At 24.4% G+C, this 19,979-nt stretch overlaps 2 protein-coding genes across 3 annotated transcripts; one reads left to right on the forward strand and one right to left on the reverse strand.

Moving 5' to 3' along the window:
* Nucleotides 1–1,141: 1,141 nt before the first annotated feature.
* LOC112603900 (syntaxin-8) lies at nt 1,142–4,057 on the reverse strand. Its single transcript, XM_025352713.1, has 8 exons — nt 3,817–4,057; nt 3,619–3,738; nt 2,682–2,876; nt 2,518–2,604; nt 1,671–1,849; nt 1,479–1,571; nt 1,318–1,419; nt 1,142–1,257 (listed from the first exon to the last, which is right to left on the reverse strand). Exons 2-8 carry the CDS (start codon nt 3,648–3,650, stop codon nt 1,199–1,201), a joined length of 747 nt encoding a protein of 248 aa, XP_025208498.1. The 5' UTR covers nt 3,651–3,738; nt 3,817–4,057; the 3' UTR covers nt 1,142–1,198.
* A 103-nt stretch (nt 4,058–4,160) lies between these two features.
* On the forward strand, nt 4,161–19,055 carry LOC112603899 (transmembrane protein 184B). Of its 2 annotated transcripts, none has more exons than XM_025352711.1 (9): nt 4,161–4,753; nt 8,802–8,958; nt 14,510–14,675; nt 14,771–14,861; nt 15,739–15,906; nt 15,969–16,138; nt 16,211–16,464; nt 16,564–16,648; nt 18,342–19,055. In XM_025352711.1, exons 2-9 carry the CDS (start codon nt 8,803–8,805, stop codon nt 18,470–18,472), a joined length of 1,221 nt encoding a protein of 406 aa, XP_025208496.1. In that variant the 5' UTR covers nt 4,161–4,753; nt 8,802; the 3' UTR covers nt 18,473–19,055. The 2 variants fall into 2 exon arrangements, with proteins under 2 accessions (XP_025208496.1, XP_025208497.1); XM_025352712.1 differs by lacking the exon at nt 18,342–19,055 and adding an exon at nt 17,239–17,478 and having other exon boundaries at nt 4,164–4,753.
* Nucleotides 19,056–19,979: the final 924 nt, after the last annotated feature.

Raw genomic sequence — 19,979 nt, forward strand, 5'->3', positions numbered from 1 at the left:
AATAAATACAGAATATGGGGAATCTATCCCCCCCATAATTATGCCCATGGTGAAAGCCACATTTTAATAATAATTAATACTTTTTTGTTTTAAAAAAAAATTAAAAATGATTACATTATAAAATATTATTTAATATTAGTACTCATTAACTTTGGCTTTATTGAATCTGGAACAAAGTTAGCACACTACTGTTTTTCCTAGTTTACAAGAACCAGTCCTGAGATCAGTAATACAAGTATACTGGTTGTTCCTTTGACTTCTGTCACATTTACCAACCATTTTTGGGAATGGTATCAGTGACCAATAATATTGTACAAATATGCCGATTTGACAGCATGGCAAGCAACCACCAGTACCAAATATTGGCCAAGTACACCAGTCGTGGAAACGCGGCTTATCAATAATAAACTTGTTCAAAATCAGATTTTTTCACACTAAATTGAATTGTATTTATATATGTATGAAATATGCATTCCTTTTTTAAATATTTATTTTAATATATGTTGTTAAAATATTAAAATAATTATATTACTAATACATTAAATGATATCATAATTTAATTTAATGTTTTTTTTTCTTTTTGCACATTTACTTTTTCTGAATTTCAATAATTTACCCTCTCTAAATAGTAGAAAAAAAGTTGGTCATTGAAAGTGTGTGCTGTTTAGAGGTTTTACCATAACACATGTCATAAATACCTATATAAAATAAATAAACAACAAAATAAAAATATATCATAGACATGACTAATATAAGTATATAGCTAAAAAGCTATTGATATTACTTTACATACTTTAATAATTAAACATCACTGGTAGAATAAAACCAAATTATTTAATTAGTAAAATGTATACATTTTTTAATTTGATTTATTATGACTTGTGATTTTAACTAAATATTGGACTTAAAATAAAACTATAAATAACCAAATGAAAATTCCGATTCCCATCATTTAATTTAATTTAAAATGTTGAGGAAAGTGGTAAGAAATATTATATTATATAATATGTAGATATAATAAAGAGATTAATTTTTTAAGTATAAAAAAACTTTAGAATTACTTTATTTATTTTTACAAAATATCCAATTATTAACAATTATAATAAAATAACATTTGAATATCAATAATATTAAAAAATATAGAAAAATATATTTAACATAATTATTGCAAGTTAAATTTGAATATTTTAACCAGATATCACGACAAAGCAACCACTACATTTGCAATCAATAGAAGAATAATTATCACCCAAAGTCCTGTAAATAATATAAAATAGTGTTATTATACTTTACATTATATAAATATCAATTATATACCTCGAGTTGAATCTTTTTTTAATATCTGAACTACTTCTTTGGTCTCGTTTTCAATTCCAGCTGTTGTTTTGTCCATCTTTACTAATAGGTCATCGACTAGTTCTATAATAAAATTTTATAAAATTTATAGTCAATCACAACAAATTATATTTTATACTGACCGTTTTGTAGATCGACTTCACTGCTTATGGTAATAGCAATATTTTTCTGTCTAGATACAATCGATGCCAATTCATTTAATCCATCGTCTTGTTCTGTATAATTTTGAGTATACAATGTACATCACAATTCATAATTTTATGATTTTTATGTAAAAATCTAAGATTACAATTGTAATACTTTTTACTTCTTACCTTTGAGCAAATACTGTTGCTGTTGTTTAAGTTCTTTTTCATTAAGTAATGGTTGTTTATCGTCATTATAGTCATCATCATCACTGTCCAGCCAACCAGTAGTTGATATTTCAGTTTTTTTGGCTTTACTGATACTAGGTCGCATCAACTCCTGACGTTCTAGTGTATGACTATTATTCCTAAAAATAATATCATGACAATAAATTTTAAATGATTTAAAAATTATATACAGTTTGATATACAGAGTATTCTCACCCCTATTTTATTTCCATTAATAATTAATTTACTAAAATTTTAATTTTGAGAAATTCTAAATATTATACTTAAAGATAGTAGTTTTAAATTATTCAAAGCTTTTGTACTACTTAAGGAAGATATAAAGTTCTGTTTTTAAAAAACAAAAACCTCCCTTACCTAGTGTTAAATATTAAAAAAATAAAATGAATGTAACGATACAAAATTTGAATGAGTAGTTTCTCTATTATTAAAATGCTTACAATAAGAATTAAAGGGCCCTAAAATGGTTTAAAAAAATGTAAATTAGATGAATTATACTATTAAATCTAATATTTATTATTATAATTAGAATATTTTCATAAATTAAAAATGTTGGTTATTGATAAGTTAATACTAATTACTAAAATTTTGTTATATCTTCCAAACCCATAATCATAGGAACCCTTTATCTACAGTATAAAAAATTCAATAATTCAAATATTGATATGTCAACATTTTTAGAAAAAATATCTACTAAATAATTTACAGTAGAAAATAAGGATACTTGGATTATTCATCAATAATTATTGTAAAAATAATATTGAAATAAATAGTTTAAAAAATATATTACCGATTTTGAAAACGTTGATTTAATATAATATTTCTGCTTTGAAGTAACTCAACCATACGTTGACGTCGTTCTTCTTCGTCCAGTGTACTATGTTAAACAACTCAGGAAAATTTAATAGAAAATTATAAAATCACTTAAAATTGTAATTTCTTATCAAAGGATACACGGCTTTAGATGTTGCTAGTCCTCTAAGTTTATAAGACAACTGTTGGACTTCATCAGTAAATTGTTTCAGTCTAAGTCGCACTTGAGATGAATACAAAACATATTTTTCGGAAGACTTATGTTCTAGTTCTCTCACATTTAATAATCCTTCAATTTCTCTGTATAGTTTCTCGCATGACTCGTGTTCAATCAACCTGAAAAAATTATATTTTTTTTTTTTTGTATGACAAAAATTATTTGCAGATTCTAATTTACTATAATATATGAATTATTTTTCAAAATACATTTTTTATAAAGATAACTTGGTATATAGCTACAACTATCAATAAATATTTTATTACAGCTTAGAATTCTTAATTATATAATACGAAATAAATACACGTGCTTACTATAGTTATCGTTAAGAAGATATTAGATAATAGTCAACTAATCATTAGACAAGTACCAATTTTTATAAAACTAATAATTCAAGAGAGACAAAAATGTCATTTAAGAAGGTAAAGATCATGATCAACTAATGATAAGTCCCTACCACAATAAACTTAAAAACTTGACTATTTCTAGTTGAATGAATTGTTGTTTCGTTTATAGTATTAGGTAAAGATTGTTTTATTTTGTACAAAGTTAGAATTATGTCTCTGCAACAAGTATAATGATTCTGGGTAACTGAGTTTATAGATATATCATTAATATGTAAATAATGTATACTAATTTAATAAATTGAAAAATTTTAATACTTTTTCACAACATACACTATAAATCAAAAATATCGAACTTAACTTTCATGAAAAAATCCAAGTACAAAAATGAATCTATTAATTAAATTTAGTACAAACGTAAATAACAACACTCTTTGATTTTAACCTACTATTGAACTATCAATGAAGCAGCAACATAAAGTTCAAAAAATGTAATAGCTCATTTTAATCGACTTACCATGGATCGTTGTCAGTGAACACGAGAGCCATGACTATGTATAAAGCGTCTCAGAAGGTCATTGCTCGACGCATTAAAGACAGTGGTTTCGCCTGAAAACTCGTTCGTGTACACCAATATCTGTTTAGGCCGTTTAAAATATATTAAAATTTTGAATTTTTAAATCATGATTCGTTCAGTAATTCGGAACAATTTTACCTTAGACAGTACTAACAAAAACTTAGCATGCAGTACAGCAAATGCTCAGCAGTCAGAATCTCAGGACTCGGTTACTAATTCAGTCAGTCACATACCCGCATCGTAATTCGTGTGCACTATGCAGGAGCCAGGAAGTTCACATCACGCACGCAAGGTTCATGATAATAATAACTGATAAGACGTGTTTTTCGGCGTTATCTCGGTTGGCCAGTGGCCGTGATAAAGAACGGCTGTTTTTGTCCCGCGGCCGGCCACCGTCGTTATCTGTTGCCATACACACACACAATGTACGCTCCGTAGTCGCCGCCACCATACAACACCTTACATTACCAACGCGCCGCCGACGACGTCACGACGATCCATTTCACCTCCCACCGCTCCGACTGACTACAGACCGCAACGTTCTGAACGTTCTACTCATCTACTCCTCCACAATCCTCGTGAGTCGTGATCGGCGCGCGCGCTGGTCGGATCAATTATCGTTTTCGCGTATTTAACTTTTTTTCCCTACCAACCCACCGCCTCGATCATCGTCACTCGACAGTTCTCAGTTGAGCTCTTCGCAACGAACGTCTGCTTTCGTCACCGTGTACTATTGTCCGCGGTGTTTTTTAGGTACATTCACTTTTCGCGCCGCCGACGCATAGCTACACAAATCGACACGTCGGTCGACTTTCGACGCGTTTTCTCCTGGGTCATGCGAACGGCGTTCAAAGAGACTAGGAAAAAAAATGTCCGATTCTAGCCAACAATATGTTAGTGAACACTTTGGTCCATTAAAGTTCCGTAGCTTCCGCCATGCTTCTGCTCGGTAGACGCAAAATGGAACAATAGTCGTGCCTACCACAAATCGCTTACTGATACCAACCGACAGTGGACACCAACTATCAACTAACCCCTCGCCATCGTACTACGGCTAAAACTACACGTGCAGTAGGTAAGTGAGATCCGAAATGCCTTTGTAGTTTGTCTTAATAGCAATGTATTCTGGTTGTTTTATTTAGTTTTAAATACCATCGAGTTTGAGTGACCACAATTTGGTCTGCCGTTGAGTGTCTATTAGGTATCATCGACTTATAGACCACCATAACACAAATACTTACACTAATTCGTATTTGACCCTTTCTTATTATTTATTAATTGTACCAAACTTATCAATACTACATTTACTGTTTACAAATCAGGATTAGGTATCCATGAGTTCAACTAAGACTTAGAAAATAATAGTTTCGTACTTAACATAATTTCCTTAACTATATAATAAGTACTAAATCTCTATTTACTAATTATTATTTAAAAAAGACAAATAAGTAAATATTCTATTACAATTTATCATTAATAGTAGGTATTTATTTGTTACCTATCAAACATTTTCAAAAAACATCTTCATTTGTGTTAAGTAGGTCCGTGTAACTTTTCAAGCTAACATACATAATATCATAGTTTTATTGTGGTGTTAATATCAAAAGTTATTATGTTAATGATTGAAAATATCTGTTCTCCAAAGTGGAGTATCAAGCTTAAATATTTTAAACAAACCTTTTGCAAGATCGTACCAGGTAAACTGTTAAAAGAAGTATAACAAAAATATAACATTAAAACAGTATTTGTCTTTAAAACTTTTTTTTTTAGTTTTTGTTAAAATTACAAAGATAAAAATATTAAATTAAACACATTTTACAAAACTAATAATAGATTACTAACATTTAATTACCTATAATATTTCGATTAATATTGTAAGAATGAGGTGACAATTTAAATTCTTGTCTCTATCTTGTAGATAAATGATCGGGTGAGATAATTAAAAAAAATTTCCTTTGATAATAAATGAGTACCTATATAGTTATGTGCTAAATTATTTTTTAACAGCATTTTTAATTCATTATTTTATTTTAGGTGGGTATAAAATTAAAATTGTTTTTCAAATCAATATAAGAAGTATTTTATGGAATTATCAGAAATGAATCTAACTTAATTTAATACCTACTTATAAAACAATTGTTGTATTATTCTTTTAATAATAATAATATTTGTAAATGTTATGTAATAGCAACAGATAGTGTCTTTAATTTATAATTGAAAATATAGGTATTCAAAATTGATGTTATTGTTTTAACAATAAAAATACTATACTATAAATAAGCAAGTACCTAAATTAATAATTATCATTTACTGATTTATATAATATTAAACAAACATTAAATTATTTATTTATTTTATCTAGACTAATTATAAATTAACAGCTGTCTTTATTTAATTCGAGATTTAATTGGTGTTTTAATAAATAATAATAGATACATAAATCAGTTTATTTGATGCATTTGTAATTGCTCATTACAAAATTATATTGCCTGATTATAAAAAACATATAGGGTCTTTAGATGCTTATGTAATATTCACTATTAAACAAAATATTATAGTTTATTAGTCTTATTTTATCCATATAGGTTAGGTTGTGGTCAATTTTCTATTTAAGTTATTTATAATATTTAAAATTAAAATTCTTTTAAAATATAAATGTAAACTTGATTAGAAATGAAAGATTATATATATATATATATATTATAAAGGTTTTTTTTTTTTATTGTAATAATTTGAGACAGTAAATCAAATTATGATATTACAAAATGTTTCTAATTTAAAAATGTTGTATATTTTATCTGAGCTTATACATTTAAACACAAACTATTATTGAAAAAAATGTATTAGCTTACATTCCTTATTATTTTATCTATAGGCATGGGTTTAAAATTAAAAAACATAATCAAATCATAAAAAAAAAATTATCCACATAGTACCTACACAATTGTGGTATTGATAATTAATATTTATATATATATCGTGTACTTAAGTACTTTATAGATATTATCTTGATTTCTAAACAAAATACCTACCTAAAACTATATAATGCATTTTGATTGGTTTGTGTAACAAAATCGTCAATAATCATCTGTGCAAATGCAACCATATGTGATATGAAATTTTTATTAAATATATTTATCCAAGAACGTAATAAAAAACAACTTATAACCTACCAAACCAACTACGGCTAACAACTTGGAAAAAATAGTAGCTTTTAAATAAATTACTCTATTAGTACATAAAGTTCATTTTATAACATTTATTCATTAAAATTATTTCAATAGGTTATTAATAATTATTGTCAATTATTTTTAAAAGAATCTAATAAATACATTATGTGTTGTTTTTACCTATATCAACTATATTATGCTTCAAATAGGTTATCAATACAAATTGCTGTATTTATTCTCGTTATATTTAAATTAAACTAATACTAAAAAAATAGCACCTACATTAATATAAAAATCTGTTACCAAAAAACATAAAAACAATATTAGGCACCCAACTGATACTAGTGATACTTATCTTTTTTTAAGCAGTAAATTGTTTTAAACAACACTATATAATATAAGTTATTTTTTAGTATAAACATATCATGGTAAATAAAAAAATTTATTAAAATATTACCTATAATATTATTTTATATAAATTTGGAGTAATTGCAAATTGGTCAATTTAGTATTTACTCTAATAATTTTACATTGATTATGATTTATGTGGAACATAAGTTATGTTGATATCTTGGTTAAAATATTATGATAGATATATTGTTTCTTCTTATTATTACTTAATTTATGTCATAATATTATCTATATCATAGTTTAAGTTGGAGATCAAGTTATAAATGATAATTATAATCTTTATAATAGATACCTAATGTTTAATATAAAGAATCTCAAAATTAGACCTATTATTCTAATTATTAATTTCAATAAAAAAATTTCCATTAATTGTCAACTTTATTTAACAATAGATTAAAAAATGTATTAGTATTATAAGGAAAATACATTGATAAATCTATTTAGTAGACACTGTAAATAACAGTCAAGATATAGTAACAAAAAAATTATTTTTACAAAATGTATTATATATTAGTAGTGCACTTACAGATAATATTAGAATAGAGAAAACTCAATCCACCAATATAAAAATAAAAATACAGTTTTACAATTATGTGAATCCAACAGTAATGATAAAATTAAAAAACTATAAAAAATTGTGAACTTTAACTGTATTTAGTATGTGAATAGTCATCATTCAGACATTTAAAATTAATTTAATGCACCTAAAATGTTGAACTTATATTAGTTTTAATTTTGTATGTACTACAATCTAAAAATTTTTGTTAAAAAAAAAAAGAAAATGTTTAAACACATTTTTTAATCAATAACTTTTACCTATTTACTATAATAGTATTATTTTCAAACATTTTAAACCATTTTAAAATATTATAATTACATTCAAAAAAACTAAAGATTATTAAATATACCTACGTTTTTGTTATCTACATTCTTATATTTATTAATGAATATTAAAAATAATGTTTAAAATTGATTATGTATTTATTTCATATTCTGAGTAGAAATTTGATATAACGTTCATCATATTATAATCTATTATTTTATCAAAGAATATAAACAATTACATTTCGATTAAAAATTAATTCCTCATTTCTTCCAGTTTCATAAAATATCTGTCTTAAATATTACATTGTATTAAAGTTTAATATTCATACACCTTATTTATTGATTACCTTCCTATAAGCATGTGTGTTATCTGAAGTTTTAAGTGAATTTCAAAATTATGATATTATTAACATAAAAATAATTTAAAAAAAATCATCAAATGTCAGCTTTTTCCACGCACTAGGTACAAAATTAAATCACAAGTAGCTATTGTTCAAGTTATTTGATTTCTATAGGACAATCTGGATAACAATGTATATTTTTAAAGCTAAAATAATCTCATTTTTTTAATGACATTAAGAATAATTTATTAAAATCCTTGAGATATATTCTATTTTATAGTATATTAACTGCTCTGTATTAATATTAAAATAATGTATTTTATAAAGCTTAAAATATATTAATAAATTATATTAACTAATGTTTACTTTTGTTTAGAATGGCATCTAGTAATAATACAGATACAACTGATACTATAGAAGTTATCACACAACGGGCTATAACACAATCAAATCCAATATTTTTACAAACCACTGCTGCCCAAGTGATTGCAGGATTATTTGTTTGGACAGCAGTATTTGTTACATGCCAACAGGTAAAATGTACCTTATATTATTTGTTTTTTAAGATAAAAATTATTTATTTTAAGTTGTTTAAAATGTTTTAAACTCCTTTTAAAAATAGATTAGGTATCATATTTTAATAATTTAAATTTTATACATTTTTTTCTTATTTTTGACACCAATTTAATCTTTACCATCTTATCAATATATTTTTTTTCTAATTTTTGTTATAATTGACACTGAAATTTTTTAGAATATTGCATAATTGTTTCTTAGAATTCTGTTAGTTAAGTATTGGTCAATTTAATTTATATTTATATATTTCAAAATGTTTTCATATAATCACTATTTCCTGCTTATAAAATGAAATCATTAGGAATTCTAGTTTCTTTACATTTCATAGAAAAATCTTTAATGATAATTTCATGTTAGTATAATTATGATGAAGGAAAAACATAAGCTTTATGTTGACACAATTATACTGGATAAGTTTTAACTTTTAATTATTCTAGTATAACTCATTTCATCAAAATACTAATAAATGTTTTGTTGAATTTAGTTATTAATTATTATGTTTAAACATTATTTTTATCACAATATAATAATTGGTAAATATTTTAAGTAGTAAAAGGTACCTAGCTTAAAACTACTTATGACTTCATCTTAAATATCTTTGTTGTGATATCTAACATTGATAAGATTGTTATTGTCTCTATCTTAATCGAAGCACTTGAAGAGAAAAGGAGGGATATGGAAAAGTAATTAGAAAAATGTTGCATGCCCAGTTTGATAAAAAAAAAGTCATAATTTTTTTTTTTTAAATTGAAAGAGGGTGTAAGATTTTTGAAAATCTATGATTGGGACATAATATAATAAAGTTTGGGAATCACTGTTGTAAACTATATTTTAATATTGTCAAAATACATAATAATAATGGCGTATCTAATGTAGTAATGATCCAAGGTTTTGGTACCAACTGTCAAGGTGAATTGTGGCTTTGGATGTATTTTCTATGTATTTCTTTTGTGGTATTTTTAATAAAATATGATTTTGTTTTTTAGTGATACCACATCATATTACATATATTTCCCTCATTTAAATAGTGTTATTTTTTATATACTTTTACTTACCTTTTATGATATTGGTCTGTAGTTTGTTATATTTGTTACAATTGATTTTGTTAAAAATTTCAAAACACTATTTATATACAACTATTTTATTTATACAGTTACTTTATCTACATAGTGCTAGCATCCAATGATTAGTTCTGGGAAAGAAACCAAAAGTACAGTTATTGCAACAAAATTAGGGACTGTAAAAAAATAAAAATGAACAGCATTTAAACAAGCAACATAATAATTACTATTAATTTGATCGTAATTATTATGTCTTGAGAATAACATTATTGTTTACAACATTTATAATTGTTGATAAATTTAATAACTACACAAACTATGATTAATAATAAAAAATTAATAATGTCAAATTTTTATTAAATAATTTTAAATTTTAATTTATGCTATTGAATACTAAAGATAAAGGATAAATGCCTTACATAAAATGTAACCATTATATTTAAAATATATTTGCTTTGTAGCTATCATATTTTATATAAACATAATAATATACTATAACATTTAAAATTATACGTTTTTACTATTATACATATCATATATTACATATAATACTATTATATATTGTTATACATCTTAAAAATAAATAATTTTTAAGCTAGTCTTTATAAAAATGTATATTTCAAAAACATCTATTTTTGCTGTTTAAATAAATTATATTTTTCAAATTTATTGTTCATATAAATTTGTATTTTCTTGTTTAGTGTGATTTGAATTCTTTAAAATATATTTGGCGTCTAACTATTCAATTCCAAGATTGTTCTTATACATATTTCTTATTTACAACTATATTAACTTATTTTTAAATTAATAACTCGTGCAGATATTTTGAAACAGTTAAAATATATTAACAGTTATATTAATTTTAAATTTAAATACCTATTTAACTCTATTAGCGTTTTAAATTTCCTCTTTTTTTGTAATTGGTGTAGAATTATACTTAACAATAAGCATCGTGAATGAAAATAAACCACAATTGATGGAAAAGAAACATTGCGCTACGTTAGCGTTGCGGTTCACCGAACTATTTCGTTGTTAAATGTGATTGGGAATATCTTCATGGTATTCTATGTTAGTCTTTACTTGTAAAACAACTGCTATCTGTTTCGCTTATATTTTGTTTGTTTCGACATTTGTTGTAAAAATGCCAAAAAAATTCGTCATTTGCAAGCGTATTATAAACTATTTTTTTAGTTATCCATTGGCTGTTAAACGTTTAATTGTATAAAAATAAATAAAACTTTAATTTCAATATATGTATCTTTACAACGATGTTGTATATTTTTTTAATAATATTTTAAAAGGCCTTTGTTAATTTCCTTTCTTAAAATGTAATTGTATTGTTGTAAACAATTTATCGTGATTTAATGCTACTAAAAAATAATACGTTTTAAATACTTTTTTTTTACGTTATGTAAAATATGATAATAAATTATTATTTATAAAAGATATAACGAATAAATTCTTCGAGATACAATCATAAATGTTGTTTTTTTTAAATTTTTATTACAGGTTTTTTACAATTTATAAAATTATTAAACTAATATTTATTATATATGTTCCTCGTGTGAGATATATTAAAATAATACAACTTGGTATGTTGTCTTCTTCATAAATTGCCTGTGTATAACTCGTTCCGGGCAATGCACACTAAAATCCTCAAATGAAAACGACATTACTATTGATGTTTAAAAGACATTTCTATATTGCCTATGCCCTATGTCATACTAGTTATTATATCTAACATAATAGATTTAATTGAGTATACAGACCAATGTACTTCATGATTCCCTGCTATTGTATTATAAAATACGTGTTATATATGGATGCAATACTGAATACTGTAGTAGATTAATAACTGCTTAAACTTGTAAATGACCCACATACGTTGCAAATTATATTCTACACATTGCTATGGCCTATGTAAAAAAAAAAAAACAATTGCAACTGTTGCTTAAATAGCGAATTTTTGTAAACTTCCATACCGATCACTAAGCAAAATAAATTAGCATAAGATAATAGGGGTCACCGCCTAACTAAGTTTTAATTAACCGTTACAATTTCTTTTAAATTTTTATTTTTATTTTTTCAGCTATTTAATCAATATTTTTGAATTAACAAACAAAAATAAAATTGTAGAACGGTAGATGATTGTTTTCACAAAGTTATCACTAAAGACCGGATTTTGCATAAAATGCATGTTGTTATTTTCAACATCATATACATGCAGTCAATGAGTGTCCACAAATCATTACTTGATTGATTAAATATCAAAATTTTATACTGCATATTTTTGCATATTCTGACGTTAATGCATGATCTGCATATTTTTGCATATTTTAACAAAAACCGTACAAATATACAAATAAAAACATAGATCATAGGTACGTTTATATAATATTATAATATCAAATATTTTACGTCTCAAAGAATATCTCAAAGGCTCCGTATAGAATTCAATTATATAAAGAAATGTTGCCAATTACACATTTACCACCGCAGCCAATAATTACCCGTTGGGGTACTTGGCTAGAGTCGGCCTTTTTTTACGCAGATCATTTTGAAGAGTTCAAAAATGTGATTGAAAACTTAGAAGATAATACAAAATGCATTCAAAATTGTAAATCAATTTTTAATAAATTTAATGTAAAATATGATCTTGCTTACATTAAAGCAAATTTTTTATGTATCGTTGAAAGTATCAAAAAGCTTGAAACCTCTAATTTGTCCCTTGTAGACTCGTTAAAAATTTTAGAACAAGTGGAAAACTCTGTTAATGAACTTCCTACTAGTGCAAATAGTACAATAATTAAAACAAAATGTAAAAACGTTTTGAATAAAAATAAAGGATTAATGGTTTTAAAAGAAATTTCAAAAATACTTCAAGGTGACAGTGCTAATTTCGACGATTTATCTGTTCCAAATTATTCGCTGGATATAATAGCAAATTTTAAATATGCTCCAATCACCAGTGTTGATGTCGAACGTAGTTTTTCATCATACAAGTACATTCTTACAGATCGCCGTCATAATTTCACGGAAATAAACATGGAACATACTTTGATAACTTATTGTTTTTCAAATTAATAATTTACTACCTTCAATAAAATTGTTCGTACTTTTTTCCTATTTATATCAGTATATCACCAATGTATCTACTATTTAATTTTAATAAAATATTTTTTACAATATATCAATGTTTAAAAATTAAATTACAATTTAACAAAAAATTAAATTTTTGTACTATATTATACATGTAACTTTTTGTTTATGAAAAATGTAATAAAATTAATAAATAATTATCACTGCAAAATTAAAATCAAATATAAAATTGAAATTTTATTTTGCATGTTTTGCATTTTTTCCTTGCATATTTTGACTTTTTTTAGTGCATGTTTGCATGCATATTTTACAATTTAAAATGCATATAAATCCGGTCTTTAGTTATCACGAAAGATGCCCATCAATATAGACCAATACTTAAATTATTTTCGATTTTCATAGTCAATGACTTTTTAGTAATACAATAGTATAGATTATTGACTAGATTAGATACTTATTAGCTATTCATTATTTGTCAATACATTTATATCGTTCTGCTTATGGACATCCTACTCGACAATGTCAGATAAGATATCAATTTATGATAAATAAATAAAAAAAAAATATTATACAGTTTTTTTTTTTCAATAAATTTAATATTATTTATGCATTTGACGCATTATTATAACCTAGTAAAACAACGTTTCGACATACTTATTATGCTTGCTACACATATATCTAAGGTACGCTCCACGAGAGTCTTGTTAAACTTAAACGTTTTATATTAGGCCATGAGCTCATTTCTGAATAATGTGTTGTGTGTGAAATAATTAAAATGATAAAATATCTACCTACTTATTTAAACTATCAGTATTTATATGATTCGTGACGATGCCCATTGTCCATAGTAATTTATTGCAGTGATTTATAAATTATGTATTATATCCTCAAGAAAGAAAAAATTTCCTCTTAACCTAAACTATTGAACAAAAAGGGTCTGTGTTTTAAAAAACAATGAGAGATATTCGATTTCTCTCTGAAACCACATTTTAAATAATTGCCACCAGAAAACGATTTAGAATTTATTATGGGAATATCGATTTAACACAATTTTATTTATGTTTATAATATATATGGTGTTTTCAAAATAATACTAATTCATATGACTTTAATAAAGTGGTTTGCATTAAATTATTGACAAATGACAATTTTCATACAGATATTCGCCTTATTTTTGAGATCGACGATCCGTAACATTTAAAATCTATGTACCTACTACCTACTTTGCATTTTATTTTTATTGAAATACACATTATGTTTACAAGAAATTCTGATTTTTAAAAATATTGATTTATGTATTAAAAATTATATGATTCTTATGAAATCGTTGTAATTTTTTCTTTTTCAGATATATTATCATCTTCGATGGAACACGAATCCAGCCGAACAACGATGGATCATTCGAATATTGTTTATTGTACCTATTTACGCGCTACATTCATGGGTCAGTTTGTTGTTTTTTAACAACGAACACTATTACGTGTACTTCTTTACAATTAGGGATTGCTACGAAGGTACTTAAACACACGTTTAACGAAACAAATAACTATTAATGTGATTTCTTTTTTGTTTGTATCATACTATATATGTATTTATTTTTTTCAAACAGCTTTCGTGATATACAATTTTATGAGTTTATGTTATGAATATTTGGGCGGTGAAGGGAACATAATGAGCGAAATTCGTGGGAAACCCATTCAGTAAGTTGAATAGACTTATACAAAATTAATTTCCATAACTTTTTGTCCAAAATGATTCAATTATATGACTATAATAATTGTATAAACACTAGTGGTGTCACTAATATACGGATATCCTAATCCGAATAATATGACGGATAAAATCCGAATAATCCAGATATTTTAAATTTGTTGCTTAATTATTAAAAATATAAATATTTGTTAATTAATTTATAGGTTTTAGACTGTTTTATTTAAATTGGTAAAACTTAAAATAATAGTTTGACCTTAATTTTACATCCCTAAGGAATTTGAATTATTTAGATTATTTGGTTATAAGTTATAACATTTTATATCCCAATATCCAAAAATCCGGATTTTTGACATCACTAATAAATACATTATTATTTTTAGAAAAAAGGTTTATGTATACCAATTGAATACTGAATAAGTTTATATTTATTTATTAATTATTAATGATCATTTAACATTTAAATTAACTGAATAAAATTACAAAGGGCATCTTATAAAAGTGTAATCTCACTACTTCATTCATTTAAACTTTAAATGCTTAAAATAAAAAAAATTAACATTTTTAATATTTTGGAATATTTTTCTGCTTCTGGCAAAAGTGTTGTATTAGATAATATACTCTAAAATCTAAACAATTTTAACTATATAGAAAATATATTTATTTTTTTAAATTTACTTGGAATAATAGTGTAGTTACTAGTCAGTTTAATTAATTATCCCCTATATATATTTTTAAACAATGTACTATATTATAATTTACTATATTTATGTGTGAAAAATTATTGTTAAGCTGCTTTTGTATAATATATTATGTGTCAGTTTTTTTATATACAGTTTTAACACTTTTTTTCTGTTTATATATTAGGTCTAGTTGGCAATATGGAACTTGTTGTTTGACAGGACGTACTTACACAATTGGGTTTCTACGATTTTGCAAGCAAGCAACACTACAATTTTGTTTGGTAAAACCAGCAATGGCTTTTGTTATTATATTCCTACAATACATTGGACATTATCATGATGGTGATTGGAGGTAATACATTTTTAATGATTATTACGTGCTTAAAATATTTTAATAAAATTTAATTTACATAGTATGAATGGAGGATACTTGTATGTTACGGCTATTTACAATATGTCTGTCAGCTTAGCACTTTATGGATTGTTCCTGTTTTATTTTGCTACTCGAGATCTCTTAATACCCTTTGAACCAGTCCTAAAATTTTGTACCATCAAGAGTGTGATTTTCCTATCATTTTGGCAAGGTAAAAAAAAATCAGTTAATACCATTCTGATATATTATTGATTATTTAATAACCACATAAATATTTTTTAAGGTGTTTTACTGGCAATTTTGGAAAAAGCTAAATTCATTGATCCCGTCATTGATTCTAGTGGTCAACCCACTAGTGCCGGTACAGTATCAGCAGGCTACCAAAACTTTTTAATCTGCATTGAGATGTTGTTTGCTGCATTGGCATTAAGAGCTGCATTCCCGTATGAGATATATGCTAATAACGCACAAACAGGAACAGGCAATCCGACTAATTCGCGCACCGTTACAATGCAAAGTATTTCTAGTAGTTTAAAGGTGCGCTTAAAAAAATATGTATATTATATCAAATATATCTGTTTATACTTAATAATGGTTTATATTCTATCAATTTCTATGTAAATTTGTTTTATTCAGGAAACAATGAATCCGAAAGACATAATGACGGATGCCATACATAATTTCCATCCACAGTATCAACAATATACACAATATAGTTCAGGTATGATGATTAAATTTCACATGGCATGTATGTGTATTTTTACTGTTGTATAGCTGTTTGCGCTATGGTATATAATTTAAAATTTTCATAGTATTTTTTTATTTTTTTTAAATCTTAATAAATTTTGTTTGTCAGCCTTTTAATAGTCTATACTTTACCATATGTATACATATTGTATATATATATTAATTCTTTGTTTTAAACCCTAGTAATGATTCAATCATTTTAAAGTTTAAATTAAATTATAAATGTCTAATATAGACTTAATATATTTTTATTTTATAATATAATATGATTTCTTTAAAGATATTTTGACTACCATAAAATGAAAAGGTAAAAATTTTATCTTAACAATCTACAATCTAATAATGACAAATACATTTCATAATTTTTAAAGTTCTATTATATAGCATATAATATGAATTGTATTATTGCTAGTTATTATGTTGGATAATGAATGAAAAAATATTAAATCAATGTTTAGTGTTTTGTTATTTATTTTATTTAATTTAAAATATTTGAGATAATTACTATTGTTTTAATGCTTAATATATTACTTACAGAGTTAGTTTTTTTTTTTTTATTTGCAGACGTTGGTTCCTCTCGGCCTTACGAAAAATTATAAGCATGGACAGGTGTTTTAGTTTATTTTGCTCTCTGCGTTTTATTTTTAACCATTTTTTTTTATTTTAGTTATTATTTTTTAAATTTTATGTTCATAATCATGTTTTATTAGATAGATACTCATGTACTCGTAATTATTCTTTTATTTCAAAAGAGGTTTGTATGATTTTTATGTTTGTAGTGTATAAACTCAAAAACTACTTGATTTTTCTTTATTGGGTTGATGCAATGTGTTTTGTTAAATGTATTTAAATATTCTTATTTTTATGTTATGAAGTACTTAACGCTATTTAAAAATGTCCTTTGTTGTGTGTATGTTTATTTTATTTTGCTATGTTGGTAGTAATAATATTACTATATTTATTTCCATTATCTACATAGCTTATTTTCCCTCATTATTCTTACTAGTCAATGTTTTTCTCTAAAATAGTAAGTATATTGTTTTGCTATAATTATAATATACCAACAAAAAATTGTAAACAGTTAATTTTTCTATACATTAATTACTCTTAAGAAATTCATTTTTAAGTTTGTGATCTGTATTTAAAAACAAACTTGAAGTTTATTTTTAAATTATTACTTAAGTGTACCTATTAAAAGTATTTACTTAATTTTATTTTATTATCTATATAACCAAATAGATAGGTATTTATATTAAATTATGTGTAATTTTAATACATTTAATCAGATTATTTATATTTTTAGATTAGCATTATATTATTACACTTGTAATAAGTGTTAGGGGAACGATCCTCGCAAACTTGTATTTTATAGTTAATTAAAATTATTTGTATGATTTATAATAAACATAGAAGTTTTTAATATTAAAAATATTTTAATTCATCCTTCCATCACTTTATTAGAATATTCAAATGTCTTTAGTAATCATAAAAAATTCTATAGTCATTGTAACAAATAGTATTATATTATCAGTCTTCGTGAAAACTTCTGCAGGTAACCTATTAGATATATTTCAATATATTTCTTTAACATGTTTGTTTAGATAAAGTGTAAATAATTTGTTTACTGTTAAAATCTAAATTCTTAAACCAGGTTTTGAATATTATAGGTGGACAAAAAAACTATGGATCTAAAAGTGGAATCAACGACACCAGTGGTAAATCAAAAACTGCAAAGAAACAAACACCAGTATACAATGAAAAAGCGATGTTGCTGAGCTCTGATGAAGAACTAAATTAAATTATCTCGTCAAAAAATATTTTTACATATTATACTCTGGATTTATTTCATTGCTTCAACAACGTCTATATTATACAGCATATTATTTATTAAGTGTCATATAGGCGCATAAAACAATAACATTGTGCAATATATTAGTTAAATACAACTTTTGTGCAATATTTCTTCAATTCTTTCGATACAGAAAATTGTTTTTTTCTTGTTATTTCTCTGATTTTAACAAATATTGAACTCTTACAGTTTTTTTTATTAAAATCAGAACTTTGGATGTTAATTTGCACAACCCATCCTTCATATTATTTATTATATAATCGTTACTTTAATATAGTTAATTTGTCAGTGATATGATGAATAATGTTTATAAGTGTTATACCATTCAGTTGACTATATAGAAGGGCTATTGATCAGTAACTTTATACTTCCATATTATAATATAATCTACTACAATGTATTGCTGACAGTAGTTTCGTAAAATTTTAGTCTTATATATTGTTCTATTAATATTATGTTTTCTAGTTTTATATTTTGTTCCATCTGTACAAAAATCTCCAATGAATGTAACATACTACTCTTGTGTAGTATTTGAAAGAAAAAAAATTAATTCAAATCATTTTTACTAGGTACTTATATAGTTGTTATTCAATTTACAAGTATTATATGTATTAATAATTATTATTATCTTGTGATTAAAACAAAACTATTCATAATATATTATGGTATATAAAAATATGTAACTTAAATCATTCTACTTATATTATTCTATATGTGATTAAAATTAATATTAATTATATAATATTGTTTTTACAACTAATTTTTTTTCTTGACTCATTAATGTGTGAAAATTTTATGAAAAAAAAAAACCTTTAAAATTATTTCATACTTTATATTTAAATATTAAATATATATAAATATTGATTATTTTATGTATAATGATTAAAATATGATAAGTGTACAACATATTTTATATTTTATTTTAAAGATATCAAAAATTATTATTTATAACTACTTGTGTATACAAAATATTAATATTTTGTATCTATGATCCATTAAAACATCTTTAAAGTTTCGATTTACTTATTGCATTTATTTTTTATTTTTATTTCAAATTGGAAAAATTTGATTCATGTAACATTCACATCTGAATCGAATTTTCATATTTTTAAATTAATTTAGGGAACGGATTTTAATTTAAATAAATATTTTTATGTAGTTAAAACATCGGAAAGTTTTCGACATATGTGTACGTTGCATTCAATTTCAAATGAGATGATACTAATTTTATTTTAAATATTTTACAAATAAATATAAGTATTCTGTAATGTAAAATTTCCGTTTTTATTTAAACATTTTAAGATGTACGGCGCGAAACGAGTACCTAAGTCTGTACCTTCTTGACATTAAACATTAAACGACAACTTCGATACCTCAAGCCTCAAGGTAATAGCCAATAGGCTGTAGGTACAAATGTCAGTACCTATTCATTAATACGTATTCGCTTTTTGATCAG

The sequence above is a fragment of the Melanaphis sacchari genome, unplaced genomic scaffold (genome assembly GCF_002803265.2).
Source record: "Melanaphis sacchari strain LSU unplaced genomic scaffold, SCAv2.0 Contig113_pilon_pilon, whole genome shotgun sequence".
Taxonomy (NCBI): Eukaryota; Metazoa; Arthropoda; class Insecta; order Hemiptera; family Aphididae; genus Melanaphis; species Melanaphis sacchari.